This window comes from Sceloporus occidentalis, unplaced genomic scaffold (assembly GCF_023333645.1).
Source record: "Sceloporus occidentalis isolate IW3139 unplaced genomic scaffold, rSceOcc1.0.p SCAF_1, whole genome shotgun sequence".
In the NCBI taxonomy this organism is placed as follows: Eukaryota; Metazoa; Chordata; class Lepidosauria; order Squamata; family Phrynosomatidae; genus Sceloporus; species Sceloporus occidentalis.
In genome coordinates, this window is record NW_028316981.1 from 256,647,352 (window position 1) to 256,675,284 (window position 27,933).

The 27,933-nt window shown below is 39.9% G+C and overlaps 1 protein-coding gene across 2 annotated transcripts; it reads left to right on the forward strand.

Annotated features, from left to right (window-relative positions):
- NREP (neuronal regeneration related protein) lies at positions 1 to 27,933 on the forward strand. 2 transcript variants are annotated; one of them, XM_089492309.1, is made up of 4 exons: positions 146 to 234; positions 1,603 to 1,665; positions 14,800 to 14,871; positions 26,261 to 27,933. In XM_089492309.1, exons 2-4 carry the CDS (start codon positions 1,663 to 1,665, stop codon positions 26,384 to 26,386), a joined length of 201 nt encoding a protein of 66 aa, XP_089348435.1. In that variant the 5' UTR covers positions 146 to 234; positions 1,603 to 1,662; the 3' UTR covers positions 26,387 to 27,933. The 2 variants fall into 2 exon arrangements, with proteins under 2 accessions (XP_089348428.1, XP_089348435.1); XM_089492302.1 differs by lacking the exon at positions 1,603 to 1,665 and having other exon boundaries at positions 1 to 234.

The following is a 27,933-nucleotide window of genomic DNA, read 5'->3' on the forward strand; positions in this document are numbered from 1 at the left end:
CCCCCACCCACTTTGCTCCCCCCACCGTCCCCTTTTCCAGAACGAGGTGCAGGCATTCCTCCTCCTCCTCCTCCTCCCCACACCCCTTTCCCCAGCCCTCTTTCTCTCTCTCTCCCTCCCTTCCCCCTTCTATAAATTCCCTTCTGTAGCATGCTGCCCTTTTTAATGCCACATTTGTGTTGCAGAGCATGTAGAAAGGACAGCCAGGGAGAAGGGAGCAGGGGCTTTGTGTCTGTAAGTATACATATACATTTCCCCCTTCCTCCTCCATGCACAGCCATGAAAAATATACATATTGCTCTCTCTCTGTCTAGTCTCTGTTTTGCTTTCCTTTCTTTTGTGTCCTTTGCCTTCCTTACACAGAGAGCTGGATGTGTGTCTTTTGTGTCTTTTTAGTGAGGTCCCTGGGATCCCCTCCCAGTGTCCTTTCATTATTGTTATTCTTTCTCTCCTTCTTTGCTCCATGTTTTCCAAAGAAGGGCTATTATGGGGAAGGAGACAGTGTTGTCGCCTATGTACTTCAACTCTTTGGGGGTTTTCTTTCTGCAGAAAGGGAGGGTTTTTGAAGCTTGGGCTTTTTTTTTAATGGTTGCCTTGTCTTGGGTGTATTTTTAGAAGCAAGCTTTCTTTCTTCCTGCAACAGCTTTCTCCAAAATGTACATAGGCAGCAGTTTTAAGCCCGATGCGAATGTTATTATTGGGGTTTTTTGTCCAGTTATGCAATTTCTGCGCAGACTGGGCAAGCTCTTCTGTTTTAATGTACTATATTTTCATGATTTTTTAAAAATTGCAACTGAAAAAAATATTTTTTTTCCAAACTAATTTGAATCCCTGTAACACTTTCTCGCTCAAACTAAAAAAATATATGGTGAAATAGAAGTTTTGAGCTGTACATTTAAAAGAGAGAGAGAGAGAGAGAATGACTTTGTGGCTATTGAATCAGTCTCTTGCAAGCTGCAAATCAGGGAGATTTTCTTGCAACTGATTGAAACAGGATTCTTGGACAAAATGTGGTTGAAGTTAATATTCTTCTCTGAAAGGAGAGGTGGAAGCTGGTGCTCAGTGCTTGAGAGAGAGAGCTAAGGTTATGCAATGCAGTGCCATTTCCAAAAATATCCCCTCTCCGGACAGTTACGTTGTGAAAGTGTGACTGTAATACTGCTATCTTCAGTGTGTGTGTGTGTGTGTGTTTTGAAGGAAACAGCTGGCAGTGTATCTGAGAACAATAGGCAAGCTATGCAGTTGGCAGGGAATGCACTATTTTTTGTCTTCACTGATTTTTAGAGAGGCTTCAGCATTAGTGTAGTGCACTTTAAAGAGGTGCACTCACTCTGCCCTAAGAATAGCATAAAGGTTTTGCAGGTCCAGGTGTCAGAGGGATTCCTTTGTCCTGTGTTTAAGCCTGTAGACCACTGAAGTGTAAAGAAATGTGATGGGGAAAAGACTTCTGGGTAGATTGATTTGCAAACTTTTGAGCATAACAATTGATTTTCTTGTTTGTTTGGTGTTTTTTGTTGTTGCTGTATGGCAAATCACATTTTTTTTTTGGTTGACATGATGATTTGAGAATTTTCCCTCTTTGTACATTTTAATTCTTTACAGAGTATTCTCTTTGTCCTGCCAGAGAGAAAGTGCACCCCTAAGTCTTAATAGAATCAGAGAATGGTAAGAAATAATTTTAAACATTGTTTTTTTTTAAATAAATAAATAAATAAACTGTTTTGATTTTTTAAAAAGAAACACTACAATTTGGCATGCTTCTTCCAACACATGTTCATAAACATGAACTTTAAAATGTTTTTGGGGGCTTTGCCATGCAATGAATAATGCACTTGAAAAGCCCTTGTGAGCACAATTTTCCATTTTCAGGCATTTTGAATGGAAACCTGAAGTCTCTCTTCCTGAATTAAGGTTTATTCAGAACAGCATGTATTCTTTAATGCACTACATGCACTGCAACATGCGGGGGGGGGGGGGGGGGGGCAAAGCAGTATGCCAACATATTCTTTCTTATGCTTTTCAGAAGTCCCTATGCTGGCTGCAGGATTTGTTTAATATTGCATATTGTTTGTCCTTGCTACATAGCAGCTGAATGCCTAAGTTATTTTGTACTGTTTTATTTTCATATGCATGGGGAGAAAGAATTTTAACTCACAAAGTGAACCAAATGTATTCTTGCCTGATGTCTTTAATTAGGAAGTACAAGAACACTAATAAAAAGCAATTTCAGTGTGTTTCTCTTTTCAGTATTGTGTATGGCATTTGTATCTTTACATCCTTTGTTCATATAAAAGAAGTCTGTCCTTATATCCTCTGAAGTTTCAGATGCCAGGATCCTTAAAAAAAAGATTGAGGGGCGGGGAGAGAAGTGGGTAGTTGATAGGTCATTGCTGAAACAGTTGGAAATCATTCAAAGTGGCTCTTCTGCTATATTCTTTTCATGACTTTTTCATGAACAGTTATTATAAAAAGATGAAACTTTTGAAGTTACTTAAATTACAGAAAGCCTTAGCTTGGCAGAAGTTACAGTACATTTCCATAGACTCAAAATTTGATCTAAAATAAATAGATTTTGGAGAACATAGATATTTGCATGTGGGAAACTATAATGACATTGCAATTCTATACAGTTTTTATCCTTACCTCATTTTTATATATTATATGTGAATTGTTTGTTTTCATTGTGTGACCAGTTGTATTTAAATGCATTTTTTCAAATGTTGTAAAGTGGTATTGAGTACAATGGCAGAAAGTGGGATATGAGTAATAAATCACCTGTAATTAAAGTTTAAGTGCCATTTGAAGCTATTCAACTAGGTGTAGACAATTGCTAAGCAAATATGGCATACATTCTAGATCCATCTTGCCCCCAAACGTCATGAGCCAAATCTGGATTTAGTCATACCCAACATAGTTTTAAAAAGTTACTTTTTGGATGATCATGCTGGCTGCAGAAGTCTGGGAGTTATTATCAGAAAAGGGGACATTTCCAGTCCCTGCAGTTTATAGCAAAATAACTAAAATCGGTATGACATTTTAGCCAAGACTAACAAGTTCTATTGATTTCAGTGTCTATCAGTTTATCCCATCAAGAATGAGTTTTGGCTCAGTTTATCCCAAAATAAGGACAATGATTCTTAAAATAGCAAAAAAATCAACTGTAGGCCACTTCAACTTCTTGTGGAGCAAAACCAACTAGTTATATATCTGCTATTGTATCTGGAGACCCAGAAGAATGATCCTGTGTATTGATTGATGCTACTCAATTTTCTTGCAGATGTAATATGTAGAATTATGTCCCCTAAAATAATAAACAAACAAACAAATCTTGCTTCCTGGTGGTGAACATTGAATAAAGTAGAATTTGCTTCCAAGTTAGGTAGAGTGCACTCCTATACATGTCTAATCAGAAGTAAACTCCATTGAGTTCAGTGGCACTTATTCCCAGGTAAGCGTGCATACGATTGCATCCTAAGTGCTGCTAATGATTGCAAGGTTAATATACACCATTATAAATCACTTCTATACATGAGGCCAGTTTCACAAAGCTCTTTTTTATGTTTCTGTCTCAGTCACTCTTAGTTCTTCACTGCTTCATTCAAATACTGAAGGTGATACAAAAAGCTGAGTAAGCCTCCTAGAGCTCACTTCCATGAGGATCCCACATGTGGTCTGATCAACCACTTCTGAAGTCTATGGAATTTGGGGAGCATGCTCCAATATAGCTGAGGAGCAGTATATCAGTGGGCAAGGTATGCCCTGGTATAGTGTGGCATGTGACTCTTTGTCCAAAGAGCTTATTGAATTCCTGCCCTAACGTTTAAAGTTAGGTTTATAAAAGTTGGTAGTTACTTGTCAGGAGCGTTTTCCCTAAGTAATATTTGGCTTCATTGAAGGACCTCACACTTAAACATTGGTCTGATTATTATTTTTGCCCTCTGACCTAAGTTGAAACAGCAGATGTACTACCTTTGTGCTACTCTGTGTCCTAGATGTCACCTTTGATCTACATCATGACCTCAGACTTCATGTTGGCTGTGTTCTAACTCTTCACTCCTGGCTTTGACCCTCTTCTCCAGTTATACTTTTGCATTGCCCTGTGCTTTGGCTCTGATTCCTGACTTCTTATCTTCTGACACTGCTATTTCTCTGGCTAGTAGTCCCTGACTATGTCCTGTTCCCTAAGTCTGATCTCAGTAAGCATGTTTCTCATCCTGCTGTGGATATGAACTGATTTTTATGCAGCCTGGTGTTTCCCATTATTCTACATAGATTTCCTTAGGGCTGGTTTTGAAGGGACACAAGATCTGTCATTGTGTGTGTATGTTGTGTGCCTTCAAGTCATTTGATTTTCTTGGCAAAATTTATTTAGAGGAGGTTTGCCATTACATTTACCTGAGCCTGAGACCATGTGACTTACCCAGGGTCACCCAGTGGGTTTCATGGCCGAGCTGGGAATCAGACCTCAGTCTTCAGAGTCATAGTCCAACACTCAAATCACTACACCATATTGGCTCCCATGTGTCATTACCAATCATAATAATCTAAACATGGGGGGGGGGATATGCAGTGATCCTCTTCTGTCATATATTCTATCAGGTGGTTTGCCATGGAGCCAAACCTAAATTGAATAGGATATTAACTGAGGCTTGTCATTTGCTCATTCAGGTGCTTTGGTGCTTTTTACACCCTAGGAGACCAGGTGATTTGATGTGTTAATTCACTGCAGCCATTTCCAGGAAGCAAAATGGCTTTTTGCATGGAAACATTTTTGCAAATGGTTTTTGATAGATCCATTTAAATCCAGCACTGCAGGGCTGACTGCACATCAATACATATGTGTTTATGCACATATCCTTTAGGATTTGTGCAGCTAAAATCGCCTCTGTGTTTGGAAGTGGAGGGAACTGAACCTTTTGCCTCTTGTCAACCAGGAGAGTGTGCAGAGGTGCTATGCCCATTCACGTGCACAAAGGTCTTTGGTTCAGAGCAGTGGTTCTTAACCATTTCTTTACCAAGGACCCCTTGTAATATTTTTTGTTTTCACAGACCCCAGAATTTTAAGATTTAAAACCCTAAAGTACATCAAATACTGCAGTTACTATACACCTTGGCTTGGGATGGCTTAGGTTGTCTTTTCCTCCATGTGTGCTCCAGCCACAGGAGAAAGGCAAGGAGGGAAAGTAAGCATAGTAGTGGTGCTGGCACCTGGCAGAGGAGGGAGGGAGGGGGCTCTGCTCCCCACTGCTTGCCCAGGTTGCCCTCTCAGGATCCTTCTCTCTGCTGTGCCTAGCGCCTTGATGTGCACCCCTGTCATGGGAGAAAGAGGCAGGGAGGACAAGTGAGTGACCCCCCCCCCCCCGGTGAGTAGCACTTGACAGAACAGGAAGGGCAGCTGGCTGGAGAAAGCATCTGGGTCGGTGATTGAGCCTCCAAGTCTCCACAGACCCCCTGTGAGGACATTGCGGCCTCTCTAAGGATCCACAGGCCACAGGTTATGAGTTGCTGTTTCAGAGCTGTTATATACAAATTATCTTTTAAATTATGAATATGTTTCTTTTTGTTGGATCAGAAAAGAACCCTTGTACATTATGTGCTTCACTGCACCTTAGAGATCAGAATTTGGTGTAATTAACTAAGATGCATGAAAGGCACATATTGAGTACCCTAAAAGAGTTGCCTTATATTCATTCAGGTCATTGGTCCATCTGGCCCAATGTTATCTATTCTGACCAGCACTTATCTTCTGAGGACATTAATTCCTTCCCAGTCCCTGAGAGTGTAGCTATTGAACTTTGGATTTGCTTTAGGAAGAGCATGTGATTTATCACTGAGCTTATAGCTGAAGTCTCTATGGCTCTGTAGATCAAGGATAGGCAAAGTGCAGCCTACGTGCTGCATAAGGCTATCAGGGTCATTTTGGGGGCCCTCGGGGGTCAATTTTTTCTCCAAAAGGTTTCTTCCCCAAAGTTATTTGAAATGACCTTTAGGGGCTATAGAGAGCATTTCCATTCGGTTTTGTGCCCTTGGAGTTCCAAGTGGTAAAAAAAAAAAACTTTGGGGGCAAAAGGCCATTATCCCCCCCCCGGAGTATGTGCAGCCCCCAGTGTCTCCTAGGGGGCTAATGCCTAGTTGTCCAAATTTGCCAACCCTAGGCGCAGATGAATGCAACATTTTCATTCATCAGTCCTGATGGACATCTGCAAGAAAGTTTCCCAACAGACAATTTTCAAGTGACATAGAATGGCCATAAAACATTTAACCCTATCTTTCAAGAGGTTTGCAAATCATAGCTGTTCAATGATATTTAGCACTTTTCGTTGAAGAAAAGCCCCATCAAATGTTTTTACCTTAGGGATTCTATTTTTAAAAAAAAAAAACATTAAGAACGCAGTCCTGTAACACATACTGGAACTTACTTCTGAGTAGGTATGCAGAAGTTTGCAGTGTGCACGATTACAATCTTGATCCACTTAATATAGTAAAAGGTTTGTTGCTATTGTCTTTGGGAGATAGTATGTCTCTCACCAGTTCTACACTAAAGATCTCTTTGCAGAGTGCCACTGCAGAGATGTGGGTCTGGTGCACATAGTGTAACAGACATTTTCTGCTTTTATAGAGTGTAATATCTCAGCTGCTTCTGGCTAGTGGTCTCAACAGGATGTCATGTCTCATCCCTGTCCCCCACTTGGATCATGGACCAAGTCTGGTTTTAGCTTATGAGTTTTTGCATTTTTGTTCTACATTGTCCATGCATTTTCTAGCATATTTAGAATGGAACTGTACTTGCAGAGTATGAATCCTTTGTTTAGCTTGCTAGTGTAACTAGGAATAGAAGAAAGGACTAGAAATAAGGTAAGTGAAATGGAGCTAAAGTAAATATAGTGTAAAGTTAGAGTGGGAAGAGTTAGGAACTATAAAGAAAATAAAAATGCATACCACCACTTTATTAAAATGGGAAATATATTTAGATAGATTGTTTATTTATAGATTTCTGAAGTGCTCTAGAGGCATTAAATCTCACAGGGTTGTGAATATACAGTAAATAGAATGCTGTAATATAATAAACATAACAAACATAGAATCACAACTCTTAAAAGAAACTCCTCTAAAATGAAAAATAAAATTTCTGAAAACTGCAGCTCAATAAAATATAGATTGAAATGCTTAAAAAAACCTTTTCAATGTTTTATTTTAAAAGATTGTTAATCATGGAGTCACCCAAAACCTACTATGGGCACGGGAGAGAGCGAGTTACACACATGCAAGAGCCACTGCTGAGTAGGGATACAAAGAAAACTTGCAGTTTTCTTGTCTTTGGTGACAAAAGGTGTCTTGAGATATTCAGATGCCTTGTTGAAAAAATGGTAAACCAATGTAAGCTTTTTTTACACTGTAGACTTTTGGGGTGTGTGTGAACAATGCATTTGTCCCAAAAAGCATGGGATACCTTTTGCACAAAACTACATTTTTGCATAGAAAAGAAAATCTGACATCATGTTTGGCACAGTGGGCCCTTAGTATCTGCTGGGTTTGGTTCCAGGATCCCCTGTGAATACCAAAATTTGTGGATCCTCAAATCCCATTGAATACAATGGCATAGTAAAATGGTGTCCCTTATATAAAATGGCAGAATCAAAAAGGTTTGAGATATATATATATATATATATATAGAGAGAGAGAGAGAGAGAGAATGAGAATCCTTGGATACAGAGCCAACTGAGGGCCAACTGTATTTATGATGTCATAACCCAGATTTACAATATCATAAATGGTTGCATTTAACAGTTGTGGCACCACTGCAGTGACTACAAATGTTCCTCAAAGCAAAACAACAACCATGACATTAAAAAAATGACAGAAGCTCATAATCTTAGCCACTGTGAAGAAACCTTTTGAATTATTCATTCATTCATGGGCCTGAAACAGACGTGTCAAAAGAAGGAGCTTCCAGCCACTTTGAGGCTGTGGCATTCCATGATGCACACCTGCAAAGCATCCTGAAGCCACTCTGGCTCATGCTCCTTTGAACCAGAGCAAAAAGGAGTCAGGATAATTTAGCTCCTGGTGATGTGGGTTGGGGCCAGTGGTGGTGGCCCACTTGGGAGCAGGCTATGCAGTTGCCACAGTCCCGGCCTGCTTGCAGACAGAATGGCCTCGGGCATCTCCTTCCTGCCTGTCTGTTCCAGGCCCTAAATAAAGGTTTGAATTCCTACTGCTGAGAATGCTCTACTCCTGGTGCTCATCAGTGTGACATCTCTTAATGATGGATTTAAAGGGAGGATCCTAGACATTGATCGCAGCACACAGATGTGCCCATGGGTAAGGGTGGTTTCTCAGATAGCTAGGCCTGAACCTCTTTCCTATAAAGTCTAAATTGGGACTCGATACAAATAGACCCTCATATTCTATACTGGGCCATCTGAAGCTAGTAAGAACACTCCTGGACACCACTGACATTTACATCGCCCTAGAAAGCTCCAAGTTCAGAGCCAACCCCAAACTGCATAGCTAACTTATCAGAGGGAGTGCAGCCCTTATCTGAGATGGGATACACTCATCCAAACTGGGATATTTTCCAACTCATGGACCCTCGGTTTTGTCTGGATTTATTTTAGTTTTATTTGTCCTTTTCCATCCCAAACCTGCTTCCAGACATCAGTTGAGTTTCCACTGCCTCCCTGGGATTAGAAATTAGAAGTAGAGCTCTGTGTCCTCTGTATTCTGATGGTGTTGCAACGCAAACCTCTGGATGACTTCTCCCAGTGGTTTTATGTAGATATTTAAACGCTATAATCCAAACATGCACATATAATCTTTTGATTGCAAAGCAAAATCCTGCCATGTTACAGTCACTGTAAACTGATAATATAATAGGGAGGCTCTGTAGCTCTACATAGAGATTGTCCACATTGGCTGTGGTTGTGGATATGAATAATATTTGAAGTAGTGACTAACATAATTTAATTCAGGCTGCAAACATCTACTTATTCTGGATTTTTTTTAAAAAAATGGGTTTTTAAAGATCAAAGCCTACTATATTGAGGTGTGAGGTCAATGATAAAGCAGTAGATGGCACAATATCCTCTAAAATTGACACAGATAAGACCCTGTTAAATAATTCAGGAAAAAAAAGTAAGATACAGTAATTATTTTTTAGAGCTGGAAGCAGAAAGGGTGAAAGAAAGCAAGGAAAGCATTATAATGAATGGAAGATCTACTTACCCATTTAGATATTGCCACATTGATAACATTTAGTGACTTGAGTCACCAGATACAGAAAAATAAAGGTTATAGAAGAGTATAGTGTGATGTAGTGGTTTGATCATTTGACTGTGATTCCGGAGACCAGGGTTCAAATCCCTACTCAGCCATAGAAACCTGCAGGGTTACCTTGGGCAAGTCACATACTTTCAGCCGCAGAAAACGCCATGATGGGTTTGCTATAAAGTTGGAAATGACTTGAAGATACATAACAACAGAAGATTACAGATGAGAACACAGAGCCCAATAAGATGGAACTAGAGTGTTTAGCAATGGTATTCACATTTATTGGCTCTCCTTTACCTCCTATAGCCACACAGTGTTGGGCATTCATTACTACTATAAAGTAATGACAGATGAGCCAAGAGGTACACTGGCCTAGTTCCAGTAAGAAAAGCTACTACAGAAAAGCAGGGTTGTCTACAATCCTCAGTTGTCAACTGTAAACATAATACAGTTATGCTGAAGTTGTACAGGCTTTCCTTTTTGCTTGCCTACTCTCCAGAGATTTTGGTTCTCTCCAATCTTTTAAAATTGTGCTTTACAAGGGGAGGCCTAGTGATCTGGATGGTTCAGTATTGAGTACAGTTCCATTTCCACTGAAGGTCAATGCACAATTTGAGGATTCTCTTGGACTTGACATTATCTGTAGATTCAACTGATTTGCCAGCTGCATTGCTATCTGGAGGAATCAGACCTTGTTATGGTAATATATACTCTGGTGACATCTAAACTTTGTAAATATTAGCTGGTACAGAATGTAGGCACCTGGTTAGCTCTTGGAGGCTTGGAAAACAGAGTATAACATTTTGATTTGTAATAATAATAATAATAATAATAATAATAATAATAATAATAATAATAATAATTTATATTCTGCTTCTCTGTTACAAAAACAACTGGAGCGGCTTATAATTTAAAATTCCAAGAATACACTGTGTAATAGCCCAATCTTCCCTCCCCCCTTAAAACGACAATTAAACATATAACAATTAAAATAATTTGTTAAACAAACCATAAAATAAAATTATTCTTAAAATTTTCAGCTTATCAGACAGGAGACACAAACACGAGTGAACTCAATTTATGATCGAGTTTTTCTATTTGAGAAAGGTCTGCTGGAAGAGATCTGTCTTGACAGCCTTTTTAAAGCTATCTAAGCTGGTAATATGAAGGATCTTCTATGGCAGGCCATTAAACAATCTGGGAGCAGCAGAAGAGAAGGTCCTTTGGGAGGTAGCAGTCAGTCTGGACTATATAGGCAGCAATAATTTCCTCCCAGAGGACCTGAATGTGCAGAGTGGATTGTATGGAAGAAGGTGATCCCATAAATAGGTTGGGCCCAAGCCATGTAGGGCTTTAAAGGTCAAAACCAACACCTTGTATTGTGCCTAGAAACCAATAGGCATCCAGTGGAGTGATTTCAGGATAGGTGTTATATGGTCACTCCTGGATTTTCCGGTGACCCACCTGGCTGCCATATTCTGAATTAATTGAAGTTTCCAGGTTAAGCACAAGGGTAGCCCCGTGTAGAAGATGTTGCAGAAGTCAAGTCATGAAGTTACCAGTGCATGTACCACAGTTTCCAGGTCGCCTGGTTCCAGGAAAGGGTGCAGCTGGCATATCACCTGACGTTGATAGCAAGCACTCCTGACCATCACATTTACCTGATTTGTCATCTGGAAAGACAGATCTAGGAGCACCCCCCAGACTGCGATCACAGTCATTTGAGGGGAGTGTGAAACCCATCTAGGACTGGTTGCAGTATCCCAGTACCTGGATTAGGGGCCCAGACTGTGAGTACCTCTATCTTGTCTGGATTTAGTTTTAGTCTGTTTTTCCTCATCCAGTCCATTACCGCTTTAAGACCTTCATTGAGAGGAGAGATGCCATTAGCAGTCAAAGCTGTAGACCAAAACATGGAGTAATATATCTGGGTGTCATCAGTGTACTGATAATACCCAGCCGCATTGTACCAGTTGCACTAGTTGCCAGTATATTTCAGAATCTAGTTTAAACCTCCCTGCACCTGTATGAATCTTCCCAGCCTCAAAGATTGGCCACAAAAGCCACTTTGTGTGCCTACTGATAAGGAGGTTGGCAGGCTGAAGGGACAGGACATTTTCTGTGGTCATCATCTTTATGGAAACTTGTTGGCCTGCTTCTTGCCAATTTTTCAATGGGTCTTACTTTTAAATGATATTTACCTATACAGTGGTACCCCGGGTTACGAAATTAATTCGTTCCGCCGCCGCTTTCGTAACCCGGAAACTTTCGCTAGCCGAAAAGCCCATAGGCGCTAATAGCGAAAGCCGCGATTCCGTGTGAAATCGCGCCGAAAAGCACCAAATTTTTCTTCGTAACCCGAAATAACCTTCGTAACCCGGAAATGTTTTTTTCAATGGATTTTTTTCGTAACCCGGAAATTTCGTAAGGCGGCGCATTCGTATCCCGGGGTACCACTGTATTTTATATTCTATGTTTCATAGCTCTAACTTGTACCTGTTATTTTATTGTAAGATATTATTGTATGCTTTTTAAAAATGAGGATGGTATTTTAATGGGCTGGATGGCCCTTGTGGTCTCTTCCAACTCTATATTCTATGATTCTATGAATGCTGCTGTTTTAGTTAACTGTGCCCATGTATATCACTGCTTTAGCATTTAAAAATTTTATTTAGCAAACTTCCTCAAAGAGGTTTTTAAACTTGAAAATCTTTTTAATCTTTACATTAAACTTCAAAATATAGATATTTTAAATAATAATAATAATAATAATAATAATACACAAAACCCACGTAGATTTCAGTGGGGGGATTTGTACACAAGTTGGCCACACCTACTTGTACTGTGAGCTGAAAGCAGCCAAGCTCCAGTTTGGTCATTTCCCACTAGTTTAAGTAAGGATGTACTTAGACCACATCTGTAGTATTTGTGTGAGTGCAGTAGACCATATGAATTGTCTAGGTCTAGGAGGAAACCGTGCAGGTGTTAAATAAAGAACAGTTGCTACAGGGCACCTGTGTCTGCAATGTTTGTTTCTTGCTACCAGCTGAGCTATTACACACCCTTTCATCTTGCTTTGTGTCAGAACATGTCTACATTTCATGGTGTTCCCTGCCTCCCTGAGCATCCAGCACTTTTGAAGCTCTGCTGAAAGGCTATAGGGGCCTCTGTATGCTGACGTCTATTTCTATTTATAGTTTAGCATGTCATCAGCAATCCACCAGGGCACTAGAACAAGAGAGCAATTGTTGTCACGTGGAAGAGTAATAGTTTAAATCATATTATGTTTGGAGAATTCTATAAATCTAAGGAATACAGTTTTCTCTGTACAGTATTTCAGTTCAGCCAAACTTTTGTCATTATTCTTCCTGTCCGTTGCTCTCAGAGTGACAGATGTTGGTCTCCTTTATTACCTAGCAAATTCTCAGATTAAATTATATTAATCTATAATTGATCTAGCATCTCTAGAAATGGGATCATACAGGAAATTAACCCTTACAGTCTTATTCCTGGTGAGAATTGAGACCAAGACATTTGCCTCCTAGAGCATGAATAATGCATTTCAAGCATAGACTTTATATCAGGACCCCTCCCCCTTCCCCACATATTGTGGTTCTGAACCTGATCTTACCCTGCATTTTGCTACCTAAAACACCTCCACCCCATAGCATAATATTCATATATAATCCCAGTTGTTCCTAAGAAGGTTTGAAAGTTAGGACAGGGTTTGGACGTTCTACTTTTTTAACACACTACTCACAGGTCCCCATGACCAGCATGCAGTAGCAATTTCTGGGAATTTTAGACCCAAAAGTAACATGCAGAGCTCTGAGCTGAAGGAATCAGAAATTTATAAAATAATTTAGGTGTGTTTCTATATAACATGCTTCCTCTAGCTTCACATAGTGCTCTCAAAACCTGTTGGGATGTAAGTGCTTTCCCAAAAAGACATTTATTTGATTCCTCCCTTAATTTATGACAATTCTTTCCACCCTCCCCATTACTTCTTCAGATTGTTTTAGTCTTGCACACATCTCTTGCTGAGGTTAGTTGTGTTTAAATTACCTTTACCTATAAATAAAGCATATGTTGGCCAAGAACTTATTACATTGTGTTTGCACAGTGTAAATTCTGTACTTAGATGTTACACTACTCTTCTACTCAATATCAGCATTTATTTAAAATACATGTTTTAAATAAATAAAGCCATATATATGCATGTCAAGTTCAGCCTTCTTTAGCCATAAATACAAAATGTAGCTGACAGTAGTTTTTGAGAGTGCCCTAAAGGGTAACTAATTTAGCTGCAGCTCATCATAATTATGAAATGCCGTTTCCCCCCCCAAATTGCTAAAATATACTTACAGTGGATAAAGAATATTGTGAGGACAGACCATTTTCAGTCTATTGCTCTTAAAAGTTGGTTCAAAATTTTAAATTCTTCAGTTTGCATATCCCATATGATATCTTGCAATGTTTATTTTCTCCTTTTTGGCACAGACACAGGGAAAGCATAAGAATCCCTTATTTATTTATCCCAAGTCTTTTGGTATGTTCATCCCCAAACTCTCAGAACAGAATATAGAGATCAGTCATAAAACATTCCCCACTGTCAGGCTTTCAATATAAAATACACCATGCAAAAAGAAAAAGAATTGTGAAGGATGAGGAGAAGAAGGAAACAAACCTGGTCACAAGATCTTTGATACAGCATGACACTACTTTATGCAATGTAATCCTACGCATATTGATAAGAAAGTGGATTTCCTTATATTAAATGGTGCTTACTGCTAGGTACATGTGCATAGGGTTGTCAAGGCCAAATTCCTGTACACTACAACAGTGATGGCAAACCTTTCTGGAAGGAAGAAGGAGAGGAGTGTGCCTCTTTTTCTTCCTCCCCCCACACTATCTCCGGCCTTCAGATGTCTCTGGAGTAGCAACGGAAGGCCAGGGAGGGTTGGGAAGGAGGAAGAAGAAGAGGAGCACATCTCTTTCTTCTCCTCCTCCCCCCACACTGTCCCCAGCCTTCAGCTGCTTCTGGAGATGAACCTGGAGGCCGGGGACGGTCAGGAAGGAGGAGGAACAGACACACATCTCTTCCTCCTCATGCTGGAGGAAATGACATTGTCTGCCATCTCTGGCACGCGTGACATAGGTTCGCCATCACTACAATACATCATAGCATAAATGTTTGCAAGCATATTACTGCTACAGCCCTTCCCAAAATTGCAGACTAGGGCAGTAATAACGGAGAAGAGAGAATAGAATAATAATGAATATGTACTGCGAAATTTTTGGGATTAATCTCTATAAAGTGAAATAGGTTTCACTTCATGAGATTGTTTTCAGAACCTCCAAGACTTGTTACTGTCACACACTTTAAAGTTTTCCCTCTATTCAAAAGCTAGAAATTTGCTTTTAAAAAACCAAATTTTAATTTTGATCTCAGTTGTGAATTCTAATTCTGCAATTAATTGCACTCACATGATGAACATTTTTTTAAAAATTATATTAATATTTCTGTAGGTTTGTCATCCAAGGCTCACAACCAACCAGAAACACATTCCAGTCAGCCATGGCCCTGGAGGATTTCTTAAGGTATATTTATTTAATATTTCATAAAAACTTTTGTTAGATAAAGGGAATTTAACTGTATTACTGATTGGGATTATTTTATGGCTATTGAGTGAATGAGGGGAGGTAGTAAATTGCTTTTTTTAAGATTAAAATATCTATGTGTTTGTGTGTATGTATGAATACATGTACTGAAGGTTAAGAGGTAACTACTCATTACATACATATAAAACAGAATCATGAAACTATTTTCTGAAAAGTTCAAAACAGGCTTTGGAGAGGAACGTGTAATTGGTCTCTCCATAATATATCTTATCTACCTTCAAAACTTTTCAGTGGAAATAAATATTATGGAGATATTGTAAATTATAATACAGTTGGCCCTCCTTATCCATGAATTCTGCATCCACATATTCAACCACTCATGGCTTAAAAATACTTTTTAAAAAAATCCAAAAGGCAAACCTTGATTTTTCCATTTTATATAAGGGACACCATTTTACTACACCACTGTATATAATGGGACCTGATCATCCACAGATTTTGGTATCTACGGGGAGTCCTGGAACCAAACCCCAGCAGATGCTAAGGGCCCACTGTATTACTGTTAAAATGACTCTACAATTTTTAGTACTGGTAAATGTAAAAGCCTTGGTAAATCATTCTGCATATTAGACATAACTATAACAACAGAGCTTGTTTTGACCCCCCCCCCCCCCACCAAAAAAAAAAGCCCTATTTCTTCAGCCAGGCAGCACCATAACCAAAGTGTTTCTGAGGTGCTGCAGACTGGAGCACCAAGACATGTCTGTAGCATTCTCCCACATGCAAGGCATGTTGAGGACAGGCAGATGGAAAGATCCTCTGAGGGTACTGCCACAATTGCTTGACTCAATACACCCTGCATATGGAGTAGTGCTGCAGACCTCATGTCCTGGTGCCTAAATCCACAGTATTTCAGAAACCCTTTGGCTGGGGTGTTTTTTGGAGAGTCATGTTTGGTTACTAACACCCACAATAGTAAACCTCAAACATTATGACATTTGTAAGTGCAGATTATGATCTCATAACTACAGGATGCCAGCCCTCATTCCCATTTTGGTATTTCTAGTACTGAATATGACATATATTTAGAGTAAAAATTATTTTTCAAAAGCCACAGAGCATACTGATTTCATTCCCTTATCCCTCTTTACTGATGACTCAAAAGATTTGGCAGAAAAATTGGCAACTAAGCAAAACAGTGGACAAATAAAAAACAGTTTAAAGAGCTATTCCTAGAGCTAACATAAGAAGATTCCCATGAATCTTCATGAACAAATCTGGTGTTCCGATAACAGCACATTTTCTATATTTCTGTTGAGTGGAATCTTAGAACTGCATACTTTAGTGATTCTAGAATTTGAAGATACAGCCGTGTTAGCCTGTAGAATCAGTATGTAGAGAGATCATGTGGCACCTTTGGCAGCATGAACTTTTGTAGATTTATGTCTACGTTCTCAGATGCATTTGGAAATGCAGTGATGTTAGTTAAATCTGTCACATTCAGAAGTGTTCATGATTTTGCTGTATCATATTATCAGGATTTTCACTGATGGAACTGAGACCAAAGCTGTGACTGTTGTAAGACTGACACAGAAAGTGTGAAAAGTTCAGATGATCTAATGTATCAGTTTCAAGGTAGAGATAATTATAGCGCTTAATTATAGTAAGTACTATAATGATTATAATTAAGTATTATAATTACTTCTCTCATTCATCAGGTCACCATAGGTTGAAGCTGAAGCTGGTTTGATGGCAATTAAAAACAATAAATTATAATTACTAGGTCTCAAATACAAACTTATTTAAATCGCATTGATTCAATAGACCTGCTTTAATTGGGACTGGCCCATGGTCATTATTGTTATTTAGCCCATGGTCATTTTTTCATGACATGGGTTTGCTCATTTCATCAAAATCTGCAATAGAAAAAAAAGTTACACAATGCAAACCTATGATACTCCAGCAGTGCACAAAAAGCACAGTACAGAATTTATTTATTTTTTGTTTTAGTCTGTAGAATGGTTGCATTAACTAGCTGCTCAGCTGCAAACACCCACCACTATGTATTCATTCAATAAAGTAAAAGGTAAAGGTCTCCCTTTTGACAAGGTTGTCAAGTTGTGTCTGACTAGGAAGCAGTGCTCATCTCCATTACTAAGCTGAAGCACCAGCATCGTCAAAGACAACTGATCATGTGGGCAGCATGACTGCATGGAACGCTGTTACTTTCCCACTGGTGCCTATTTATCTACTTGCACTTTTTACATGCTTTCAAACTGCTTGGTTGATAGAAGCTGGGACTAGTGATGGGAACTCACTCCTTCATACGGCACCTGAGCCTTGACCTGTCGATCTTGTGATCATCAGAGTCAGTTTCTTAACTACTGAGTCACCACATCCCTATTCATTCAATAACTGTATGTTTATTAAGACTTACTCCTTCCTAGGCAACTCTTTGAACTGGCAGACTTTACTATGAAGATTATCATGCAGATTTGTCATATACTTTTACATGCATTATTCCTGAAAATAAAATGATGACCTAAAAAAAGTAATAATTGTGTTTGTGCTATTTGTGCTTATGTATGTTACTGTGGCCTTTATTACAGACTTATTTATCTTTGATTACAGGTAATAGCTATTACTTTATGTAGAGCATATTCTATGTGCCTGGCAGAATCATTAATAGTGTGATTGAATGAGCTATTCAGTGGCCCAGTGAACTGCTTCTGAAGGACATGTGAGTGGATACAAAAAGGCACAGTTTAGGGTTTGGTGATAAGAACTGATTCCATCACTATCCATTGATATGAGTCTGCCACTGGTTGGCTGCTTTCCACACAAGTACACCATAGTAATATATTAAAGCACATGCATTGTAGTGAAGGAAGAAGAAATATGGCTGATGGAATTCTAACTTCATGGAGTGTTTCTTGGTCTTAGAGTGAAGGACAGTGTATGTGAGGAAGACAAGAGATACAAGCCACATGCCATTTGGGCTGCAGTTGGAGGAAAACTAGTTCTTGCCTGGCTCCCTTGCTGGTCAAGGGGAAACGCAAAGTTTCTTCCTTCTCATTCTCCTTTTTCTTCTTCTTATGAAGGTTTTCCAGAGCTGAGCTCCGGGAGGAGATCTTCACTTATGAGCAGGCTTTGTTCTTAAGAGAGTAATTTGGGCTGCCATCTTGGTCCCTTACTCCCAAGCCATGAGGATGGAGGACTGCCTGGCTGCTACCTCTGGACTGGGTTTCTGTTCCATCTGTGATGGCATATCTCCTCTCTCTCCTTGGCCTTCTAACTTCTTCCTTCACTCCCTGAATGTTGGAGTCTGCTTCTCTCTCTCTCTCTCTCTCTCTCTCTCTCTCTGTGTGTGTGTGTGTGTGTGTGTGTGTGTGAGAAACATGATGGTAAGGTAGAAATGCTCTCTGAACTTCATCAGAGTGATGAACTCCTCAGAGAATAAAGCTAAACAGAGGATTGTTAGGACAGCCCATTGTTAATTTGATTCTATAATGAAAGCTCTAGCTAAGTGTTCAGGCTGGTAAAGTGTTTTGTAGACCAGCAATCTCAGAATTAATAATTTGAATTAAAAGAATGAACAACAAGATTCATACATACTATACAGCTGCAATCTTCTCCACATGCCTTAAACCAGCACTAAAACTTTGCAATACTTTAATAAGCAGTCTCTTCAAAATTCTAATGTGGGTTTTTTTCATCCATGGCTAGATTGAAGGGCTCAGTCTTTCAGTTTTATGAACTCTTCTTCCTAATCAAAAACAGCCTTATAAAATGGAGAAACAATTTAGAAAAAAGGAACAGATATCTGAATTCTACATTTCACACAAAAAGGGCCTTTCTATTTCACATAGCTTAGGCAAGTGGAAGAGAGAACTGTATTTGCTTATCCTAGAATGGTCACTTGGGATTTTTTTTATGATTGTGTGGCAGAATTTCAGGACTGAGATTGTTTTCACAGCTGAAAAGGAACTGCACAACACAATGCTTTTGGCATTCTCCCCAGTTCTCTGGTCTGTATGTCTATGTTGCTTGTATTTTTATGTTTCCAGTTTTCTTCCTATATCCTCTACATAAACAAGGGAAGAAAACCCATTAAGGAAATAATTGTCTTAGTGGAAGGGAATGTTGTTGTGTCTCTAAATATAACAGATATAGATTTTAATCCTTAGATTTTCAGAACAAATTCACATAAACTGTAAATCTAAGCCTTAGCTTAGTCACATATATTATTTTAGGTTTGAAATAGGTCTGTATGTTCTGCAAGTTAAAATACAGAATCATATCACGAAATGTATCCTGATTCTCTCAAATGTTGCCTGGAGACTCTCCCCGGCCCCCTAGTTTGTACTGCTTTTCAAGCAAAAGTTTCTCATACAGTTTTTTCCCGTTTTTGGAGAAGAGATAAAGATAAGTAGGATAGGACTTTTTCTCCTTGAATGAGGTTTTTAGGCTGTGACTGTGACAGCCAGACCACCTGTTCATGTTCAGTTGGTAGCACAGGATCTCATTAATTCAGTATTTCTAGTAGTGATGAAATTAAACTTCAGTCCTATATGTTAAAAGCAGCAGCATACCAAGAAAAAAAGTATTCTTTACTAATTTCAGAGAAGATGCCAGCCACAGATTCTGGCAAAACATCAGGAATAAACTCTTCTAGAACATGGTCTCATAGCCCAAAAAACCCACAAAAACTATGGAAGCCTTCGACTTAACATGTAGAATTTATACTTATTTTATCTATGCCATAAAGCAGTGCCTGTATGTGAGTTATACACAAGATTTGTAAGTAAAACTGTTTTTGTTACATTAGATGAAGACTGTGTCTCATCTTTTACTAGCTGACAACACGTGTGTGGGAAGGACTGGACTGGTCTCCTGTTTCTCACGCTTATAGAAGATACGCTTCTTCTATTGAAACCCATCCTTCTCTAAGGAGTTTATCACACTAGTGAGATCCCACGGGCAAATAGGATTTAAACCCGATATAAAGCATATAAAACTTGGAAATGCCCTAAATTTATCACACGATGTGGCAGTTAACATGATCTCACTAGTGTGATAAAGCTATAGGAAATGAGAGTGATGGAATTGTGAATGGAATGGAACTGGCGTACTACCTTCTCTTTTTTGTGTAGTGATAGAGCACACTTGGATAATGCATATGGCTCTCTTCCTTCAGAGACATGACCTGGATGGTGAGAAATAACTAGAAGAAGAAGAGTAATATTTGGGACTGCCAGTGTTTACACAGGCAGAGTGACTTTGGTTAGAAGTGTAAAGATAATATAGAGGCCCCTGCTGGGCTGTGTATGAGTTGCTGACATCCCCTTACAAGATCAGACTGGGCTGTTCCCTGTTCCCAAGGGTGTGTGCAGTAGAGATAGTTTGAATTGATTGTGTATGACAGTTAGGGTTTAGCTTGAAGCTATCTTTGCCTGAACAAGCTTAGTGGTAGAACTACATTGTAGCTGGATTCTTAACACTGCTGAAAATGCTGAATATGGAAAGCCTTGAAAACATGAAATATGATTGTGGGCTGTTTACTTGGCACAGAGGCTAGGAAAATATTCTGCAGCCAGCATAATGACTCCCCCCACCCCAGTCAGGAGTTTGCAAACTCTTGAGTTAAGGAATAAATTGCAGTTTTTCCATTTGAAAAAATGGCAAAACTTATTTGTCTGAGGACAGACAATTTGAACTTAATCCAAACAGGGTAGAAGTGCAGTTGGTTCGGAGTTCTGTTGATCTGGATATAGTGGAACCACTCAAATGAGATCCAAAGCAATTTACACCATATGCTAAAACAGTACATCTAAAACAGTCTGAAATACACAACCCCCCAAAACAAAAACATTAAACACAATCCACTTATCAACATTAATTTAGAACAATACTGCACCTTGCCACATTCTGCAATCATTTCATAATTAGCATGCACCACACACACATTTCTCTTCTGCAGCACCCATGTTGTAGCTCCTTCCTCTATCCCACTCCCAGCTTCACGATTGGTTTTGTTTTGCTGCTATGGCATAATGGCAGAAAGACTCATGCTGACACCTGGCACTGGGCAATACATTTTCCCATGAGAGGTTGAATAGGAAAAGAAAGTGTCCACACTGTCGCTACCATATTTTTTCCATCTTGTGTAGACAAAACTGTCTGCTTTTAATCTGAACCTGTATAGTGGGGTGTGCTTTGGCATTTTAGCTGTTTCCTTGCCACAGCACCATCAGAGCATCTTTGCATTGTGGTGCCAATCCAGTAAGGTGCTACAGCTGAGAGTGATCCTAGTAGTCTGTGGATTTCCCTACACAAATCTCCTGGAGAATCCTGGGACAAGAACTAGCTGGCCACACCCCCAGCCCACCCACATCCCACCTAGTAATGGAGTTGTCACAAAAGGAAGTGGGATCAGAGTTCCACAGCAGACAGGCTACTGTTTGGTGGTGTGAAAGGTAGTCATTAATGGATTATTTTGAGCATGCAAAAATGCACATTTGTGACAGCGCTATGACAGGATGCTGCCAGGACATTAACAATATGCAGTACGAGATAATTGCGGTGGTGTTGCTGTGTCACTGTGGCCCAATGCAGATCGGCAAAAAGCACTGGTCTGTGCGTGGGATGAGGGCTGAGCATCCCCATGCTCACACCTCTCCCCGCACTGCCCCAGGCGCCATACTTGCATGCATCCGTTCAGATGGCGTGTGTGTTGATGATGTCCCTTTGGCTGCGCCAAAAGGGCATAATCAAGCAGCCTGGCAGCTGCTGTGACGCCTCTTCAGAGGCACAAAAAGGAGCCAGAAAAATTGGCTCCTTTTTGTGCTCTGCAGTGGCCGGATCAGTGTTGCTGTGTGCGTTTGCTGCAGCACCGATCCAGAGCAGAAAGGGGCGGTGTCTCACCGCCCCTTCTTTGCCTGTCTGTACCAGGCCTATGTCACCATAGCACAGTGGTGCAATAAAGCCTTACACATTAAGAATAAGCACACGAATTACATAACCTCATCCAGTTAAAACTGAAGGCCTGTTTAAATAAGAAGGTCTTTGCCTGCTTGCAGAAAGAGGGAAAGGAAGGGGGGAACTGAGTTTCTCTTGGCAGAAAGTTTCATAGCCTGGGAGCAGTCACCAAGAAGGCTTTCTTTAGGGTCTTCACCAACCATAGCTGTGTTGGTGGTGGGACCAAGAGAAAGCCCTTAGATCTTAAAATTAAGGTAGGCTTGTATAGGGAGATATAGGCCGAAAACAGATGGGCCAAAAGGTCCACCATCAAGTTGTGTTGGGCATGTGATGTTTAGATGCCGCACCATCCCAAATGGAGCCAGAAAACACCCCAACGCAGCCCCAACCTGGAAGAGCCTGCCTCAAAATGAGCGGGAGAAAAACACTCCTTTTCAGAGGCTGGTTGGAAACAGCGGCAATAGGCCAGACTGGGGCCTCACATGTGCAATTGCCATGGCGCCGTGGCAAGCAATGCTGGGATGATCCCAGGCCACCCTTTTTAGGTTGTTTGTTTCACCCCACAATCTCACATTGCCTAGACCCAAGCCATATGACATGGAGGTGTGCAATTTATTTTGAATAGCGTGACATTTTGCCTGTAGAATAATGTGTGCTGACTGGTGATTCTCCCAGTCTTTGCCTTTTTTATGGATGTGCAGGTGGCATCAATAACTGGACCAAGAGGCCAGAGGCCACTCCAAGCCGCTCGTGGGCTTGAGTCCAATAAGAACAATTTTTGATGCAGAATTCCAAGATTGAAACATAAGCATTTAATCCTCTTCTATTACTAGAATCCATGCCTTTTAACTTCCAACTTGACTAATGAGTGTGGCCTATTTATATGTAGCTGCTCAAATGCAAAAGCATTTATCCATCTTGGCTTAGTCTTATAGACAATTGTCAATGTGCTGGGTGGGTGTGCAGGTGGGCGGGATGACACCAGCTTGGGGACATTGTCGGGGTGTGATGGCCATGCCCCCACACCACCCCAAAGCTGGCTAAAGCTGCTGGTCTGTTTCGCCTCTTAGTTTATAAAAGTAGGGTCTCTGGGAGCTATGTTATGGTTCTTTACCATTTTAGGGGATGATAAATATGTCTTTTTGGTAAATTATTACAGGAAGAGGGTTCACTACTGGGTACCAGAAGCCTACTGTAAGTTGTTTATGAAGGATGGAGAAGTAGGCACCAAAAAAAGTATACTTTGATATGTAGGCAGTTTTTTCGTAGTTGAACTGGATTTTCTGCACAATTAATTTGAAGTGCCAATAAAAGTGAAATCTATGATTAAAAACTCAAATGAACTCATTGGAAAGGAGGCTTGTTAACATTAAAGTTCTGTGCCTTTTGGGAGATGGTTTAAAGCAATCTGCTTGATGCTGTTATCTGCAGATGATCTCCTACAGATATATATTCATTACATAGCCTATGAGTCAGGTTTTAAAATGGTCTCCCACCTCATCTGTAAATTTATGCAAACAGATTTTGTATGGATTGTTGTTTATACATTTGCCTACACAAAACAATTGAAAGAAAGAGTTTACTGAATGGTCTTATTATGTACCTGGGTACATTAAGAAAACAAAGACTGGCATTCTGTTAGGTATTTATGTCATCGTAAACTGACTTAGGATCATGAAAAGGAGAATCATGGTGTTGCACCATGCTCATATTTTCAAGAGCAAAACAGAGACATGGCTACTTCTCTGGCACCATCATGCAAATAGTGCCAGCAGCATGAATGGTCCTGAGATACAATGTGTGACGATCCACAATATGTCTTGATATGCTTCAGGATATGTTGCACAGTGGGGGGACCCTGTTGTGTAATGGGATATCTTGCATGGTGCCTTATTGTGCAAAATCACAGTTCACTAGCCTGGTGCTGTATTATGTCAGCATCGTAGCTCTGTCATCATAAAGTTGCACATCTTAACCTCTGATGCAGAATCTTGGGCAAAAACTTTCCCTCTCCTTATGGTAACGGGTGGGTTTGTGACTGGGGAAAACATTCATATTTTCCTGGTTAGAAAAGCCAGAGGACTGCTTATTTGCAGCTTTGTTGATGTTCAGCAGTAAGGATTGTTCTTTGAACTGAGTGAAATGGTAAACAAAGTGGTAAAACAGAGGTAGAAATTATGCAGCCCTTAAAGATGTTGTCTCATTGCAGCATCCAGTATTCCCCACCATTGGCTATATTGACTAGGCCTTCTGGGAGCTCTTTGGAGGGCTGTTATGATTCCCACCTGCATTATAAAAGCAAGTGCTATCCTAGTACATCATCACACAGGGAGCTGTGTGCATCCATCCCCAAAATGGTTAAAGTGGTGGCATCCCAGAAAAGCAAACCCATTTGCTAATGGTTATCACACACAAGAGCACAACAGGGGTTAAAGCACATTAGTTAGGGTCAGATTCGAATTTGGGTATGCAAAGGAGACAAACAAATCCTCATTGGTTGCTTAGAGATACCTTTTCAAAACTGTCAATTCCACAAGAGTGCACACACAAACACTCTCTCTCTCTCCAGGAAGAGGAGGGGAAACCAGGGGGGAATCCTCTTTGCCCCTAAAGCCTGAGAAACTGTGAGAGGAAAGCAGAATGAGGCTGCCCTTTGCAAACTCCGTAAAACCACAAAGACAGATACACACACACACAAGAGAGAGAGAAAGGACGGGGCCTGCCTTATTCCACAGAGGGCTGATCCTCCCCAATGCCTTCCAGAGCATGTCCTCCATTTCTCCCTCCTGTCCAGGAGGACTTCCAAAGGGTCCTCCCACTGCCTTAATTAGAGGAAGAAAAGCAGCCAGCGAGCCTAAAGAGGGAAGTCTGTGTGTATCCCTTTAAGGGATGAGAGCATTCTCCCTCTTTAGCACATCAAGACCCTGGGAAATGAAGTCATCTGAGGCTTGCTTTCCACACAGCTGGCATTACGTGAAGGGAGTCAATTTGCAAGCAAAATGGACACATAAACCCAGTAGTTTTGTGAAATTACTTACTTCCTGATTGACCTCACATTCTCCCTGCAATCTCTTCTGATTGCCTGCAGAGTCATGTGAAAAGCAGCTGCGAATTTGTCCCTAAGCCCTGGATGACCCTGCATTGGCCCCACTTTAAACGTCCAGTTTTGCCCTGTGTGATAACGTCCAACAGAAACAGCCTTTAGTGTTTGCAGAGTGAGAAGTCACTGCATCTGTTTCTCCCTGACAAGAAACTATGAAAAATACTTTGAGTTCAGGAGTTGGGAAACTTTTAAAGTCATTTTAGTGTGCTCTTTGGGAAGAGAGTTGCATACACAGCCAATAAACAGATAAAACTTCTCCCGTTCCATTGAGAAAGAAAGCTTGATACTCTATTACCTCTTTACATCAGCCAAAAGGTGCTTCCAGTCAGAGGGCTTCTGGTACCACCAATCCAAAGGCTTATCCTCCTATCCTGTCATTTTCCTCTTAATCTTTTTTTTTTCTAGCAAGAAATAAAACTGAGAAAATGGTGCAAAAATATGAGAATGTTACATATAGGAAACAGTATCGTTTGGATGCATACATAACCTAATAACATTTTTTTGTTTCATGCTGGGCTATTGCAGGAGAAAAGCTTGAGTTAAGGGCTGGATTTTAAAGTGTGTGTTTTAGCAGAGAGCTGAATTTTACACACAATTCCTACCTCTCCCTGCTAGGATGGCAAACTGGACATCTCAGTTCTTTATCACAAACATCTACATTTTTAAATGTCAGTGTGCACTGTAGCCTTTCCACATATGACAGTTTATAACCTTGGAGGTCCTTTCACACTAAACAGTTACAGTGCTATGATTTCACTTCAACTGCCATGGCAACATCCTGTGGAATCCGGGAGTTTGTAGTTTGGGGAGGCACTAGAGCTCTTTGGCTGAGAATTCTAAATAACTCTCCCTAGACTGCAAAAACCAGGATTCCATGTGATGCCATCATGGCAGTTAAAGTGGTAGCATAGCTTTATAATTGTTCAGAGTGAAAAGGCCCAGGGGGTCTTGAATCAATCACCATTGACTGCAAGCCTGATGTGGTCTGTGCAGGGAAACTGCACCTGAATATAGCAGAGTGGATATGTACATCAGTGTTTGGAGTCTTCATAATATCTTAGCACATGTGAAAAAACACCTGTCAAGAAGGTTCCAACAACTGAGATTTTAAAGCAAAGATTTCTTCTATAGATGTAGTATCCTTTGAAAAATAATGTTTAATGCTCCAGTCACATTTACAAGTCCATAACAGGGAAGTGCATGCATCGGATCAACTTTATATTTGTATAATACAGATTGTCAGAGAAATGCAACTAACTCTCCCTCCCACTCCTTCTTTATCTATAGGACAATCTTCCCATCCCGAAGGAAGTCAATCGCAAAAAGAAAGAGGAAGTGGAAGTTTTGTCACTGATACCAGCAAATGGCTATGGACACCATTTCACCAAAATCAATTACCTCTCCTCTTTTTAATCATTACTCCTCATTTGTATTAAATATGGTGTATGGGTGTTCATGAAATCATCATGGTGTCATATATCGGGAATTGTTTCTGTGTATATCATAAGAAGAAAACTAAGGGACTCTGAGCCTTGCTTTAGAGGATTACAGTGGGGATAATGTGTATCATAAAACCGGTTTTTAACCATTCTGACTCAAGTAAAAACTCAGAAATTTCACACTGTGAATCCAAGTTTACAAACATTAACAGGTGGGCCTTCAGGCCTTGTTCTATCACAGCAATGTCTTCCACAACTCAAACTCAACTGACTACATGCAACTGGTAATCTGCTGCCTCTCCATTCCCACGATTCCGAACCGCTTCTTGCAGAGGCTGAGAGTCCCCTTTTGTTTCATTTTAGATGTAACAAGCCTAGTAGTTTATTTTCACTGATTGTCTGTATATCTCTATATTTTATCCATGTACTCTTTTGATGTATAGAAGTAGTATGAAACTCATGGTTTCCTTGTGGTAAGTGACTGAGATGCTGCCACGGGATTTGAGACACTGATGAATGGTGCTATTTTGGACTTTAAACATGCTCCTTGGCAAGGTAGCTCTGATGGAGTTATTTTTAATTTCCATGTTCTAAGAAGGTGTTGGTACTTTGTTCTCGTTCTTTAGACTGGACTGACTTGTTTCCTTGTGTCTTCAGTGTGGCTTTCTTATTAAGTGTTGTAGAGTGAGTAATTACTAATAAAAGATAGTGAGGAACCAATTTCCACCTGGGTATGCTCACAAACTTGCAAATGGTAGCGGGAGCAATCACAAAACTGTAATTTACTACAATTTTCCTTTCTGCCATTCTGCTTGTCTAACCTGGATAAATATAGCAATAATTTTCTTATAATCTTTAGGGGTCTTCTTTTGCCTTTTCTTTACTGATTCAATAGGAAGACTTTTTTTTAGAAGAAAAGAAAAGGAAGGTTAGCATGTTTTTTAAATGTCCTCTTAAAAATGACATTGGCTCCTTTTTTTAAAAAAAAGAGCATAATTAATTGTTTATTTGAATGTGTAGAAAGTAAACTGTCTTAAGGCAATGGATATGACCCCACAGTATTTCCAACATGTGGATTTTACATTTTTGTTCTTGCTCCCAGAGAATTAAGCAACAAAATGCAAAATAAACAGTACCATCTACTCATGGAATGTTGTTGTGTTAGACACAGTCTGGAAGCCCACCTTAATTTTTTATATAACTCTGTCCTTCGGCTCTTCCTTTTACTGGGCAGGCTTTGCCCTGCACTGTTTAGCTTCTGACTGTTAAATACCAATGCATGCACTGCACTTCTTAATTTTTTTCTCCCCCCAATTCTTGTGCACTTTCTTCTTATAGATTAGATTAAGTCAGTTGTGCTGTATATACATATAGCAAGAAACAGTATTCAGCAGTTGTGGCATTTATGTATAATTGCAGTTGTGTACTGCTGAAAATGCAGGCTTTTTGTAACAGTGTGATCTTTAATAATGCACTACAAGTACCCAATGTATTTTAGCTCTTTTAGTAGGATTTGTTCAA

Coding starts and splice junctions, on each gene's coding strand:
- NREP (XM_089492302.1), top strand. CDS start 151: ATGCTGCCCTTTTTAATGCCACATTTGTGTTGCAGAGCATGTAGAAAG. Junction 235..14,799: donor GGAGCAGGGGCTTTGTGTCT/GTAAGTATACAT, acceptor ATATTTCTGTAG/GTTTGTCATCCAAGGCTCAC. Junction 14,872..26,260: donor GCCCTGGAGGATTTCTTAAG/GTATATTTATTT, acceptor CTTTATCTATAG/GACAATCTTCCCATCCCGAA.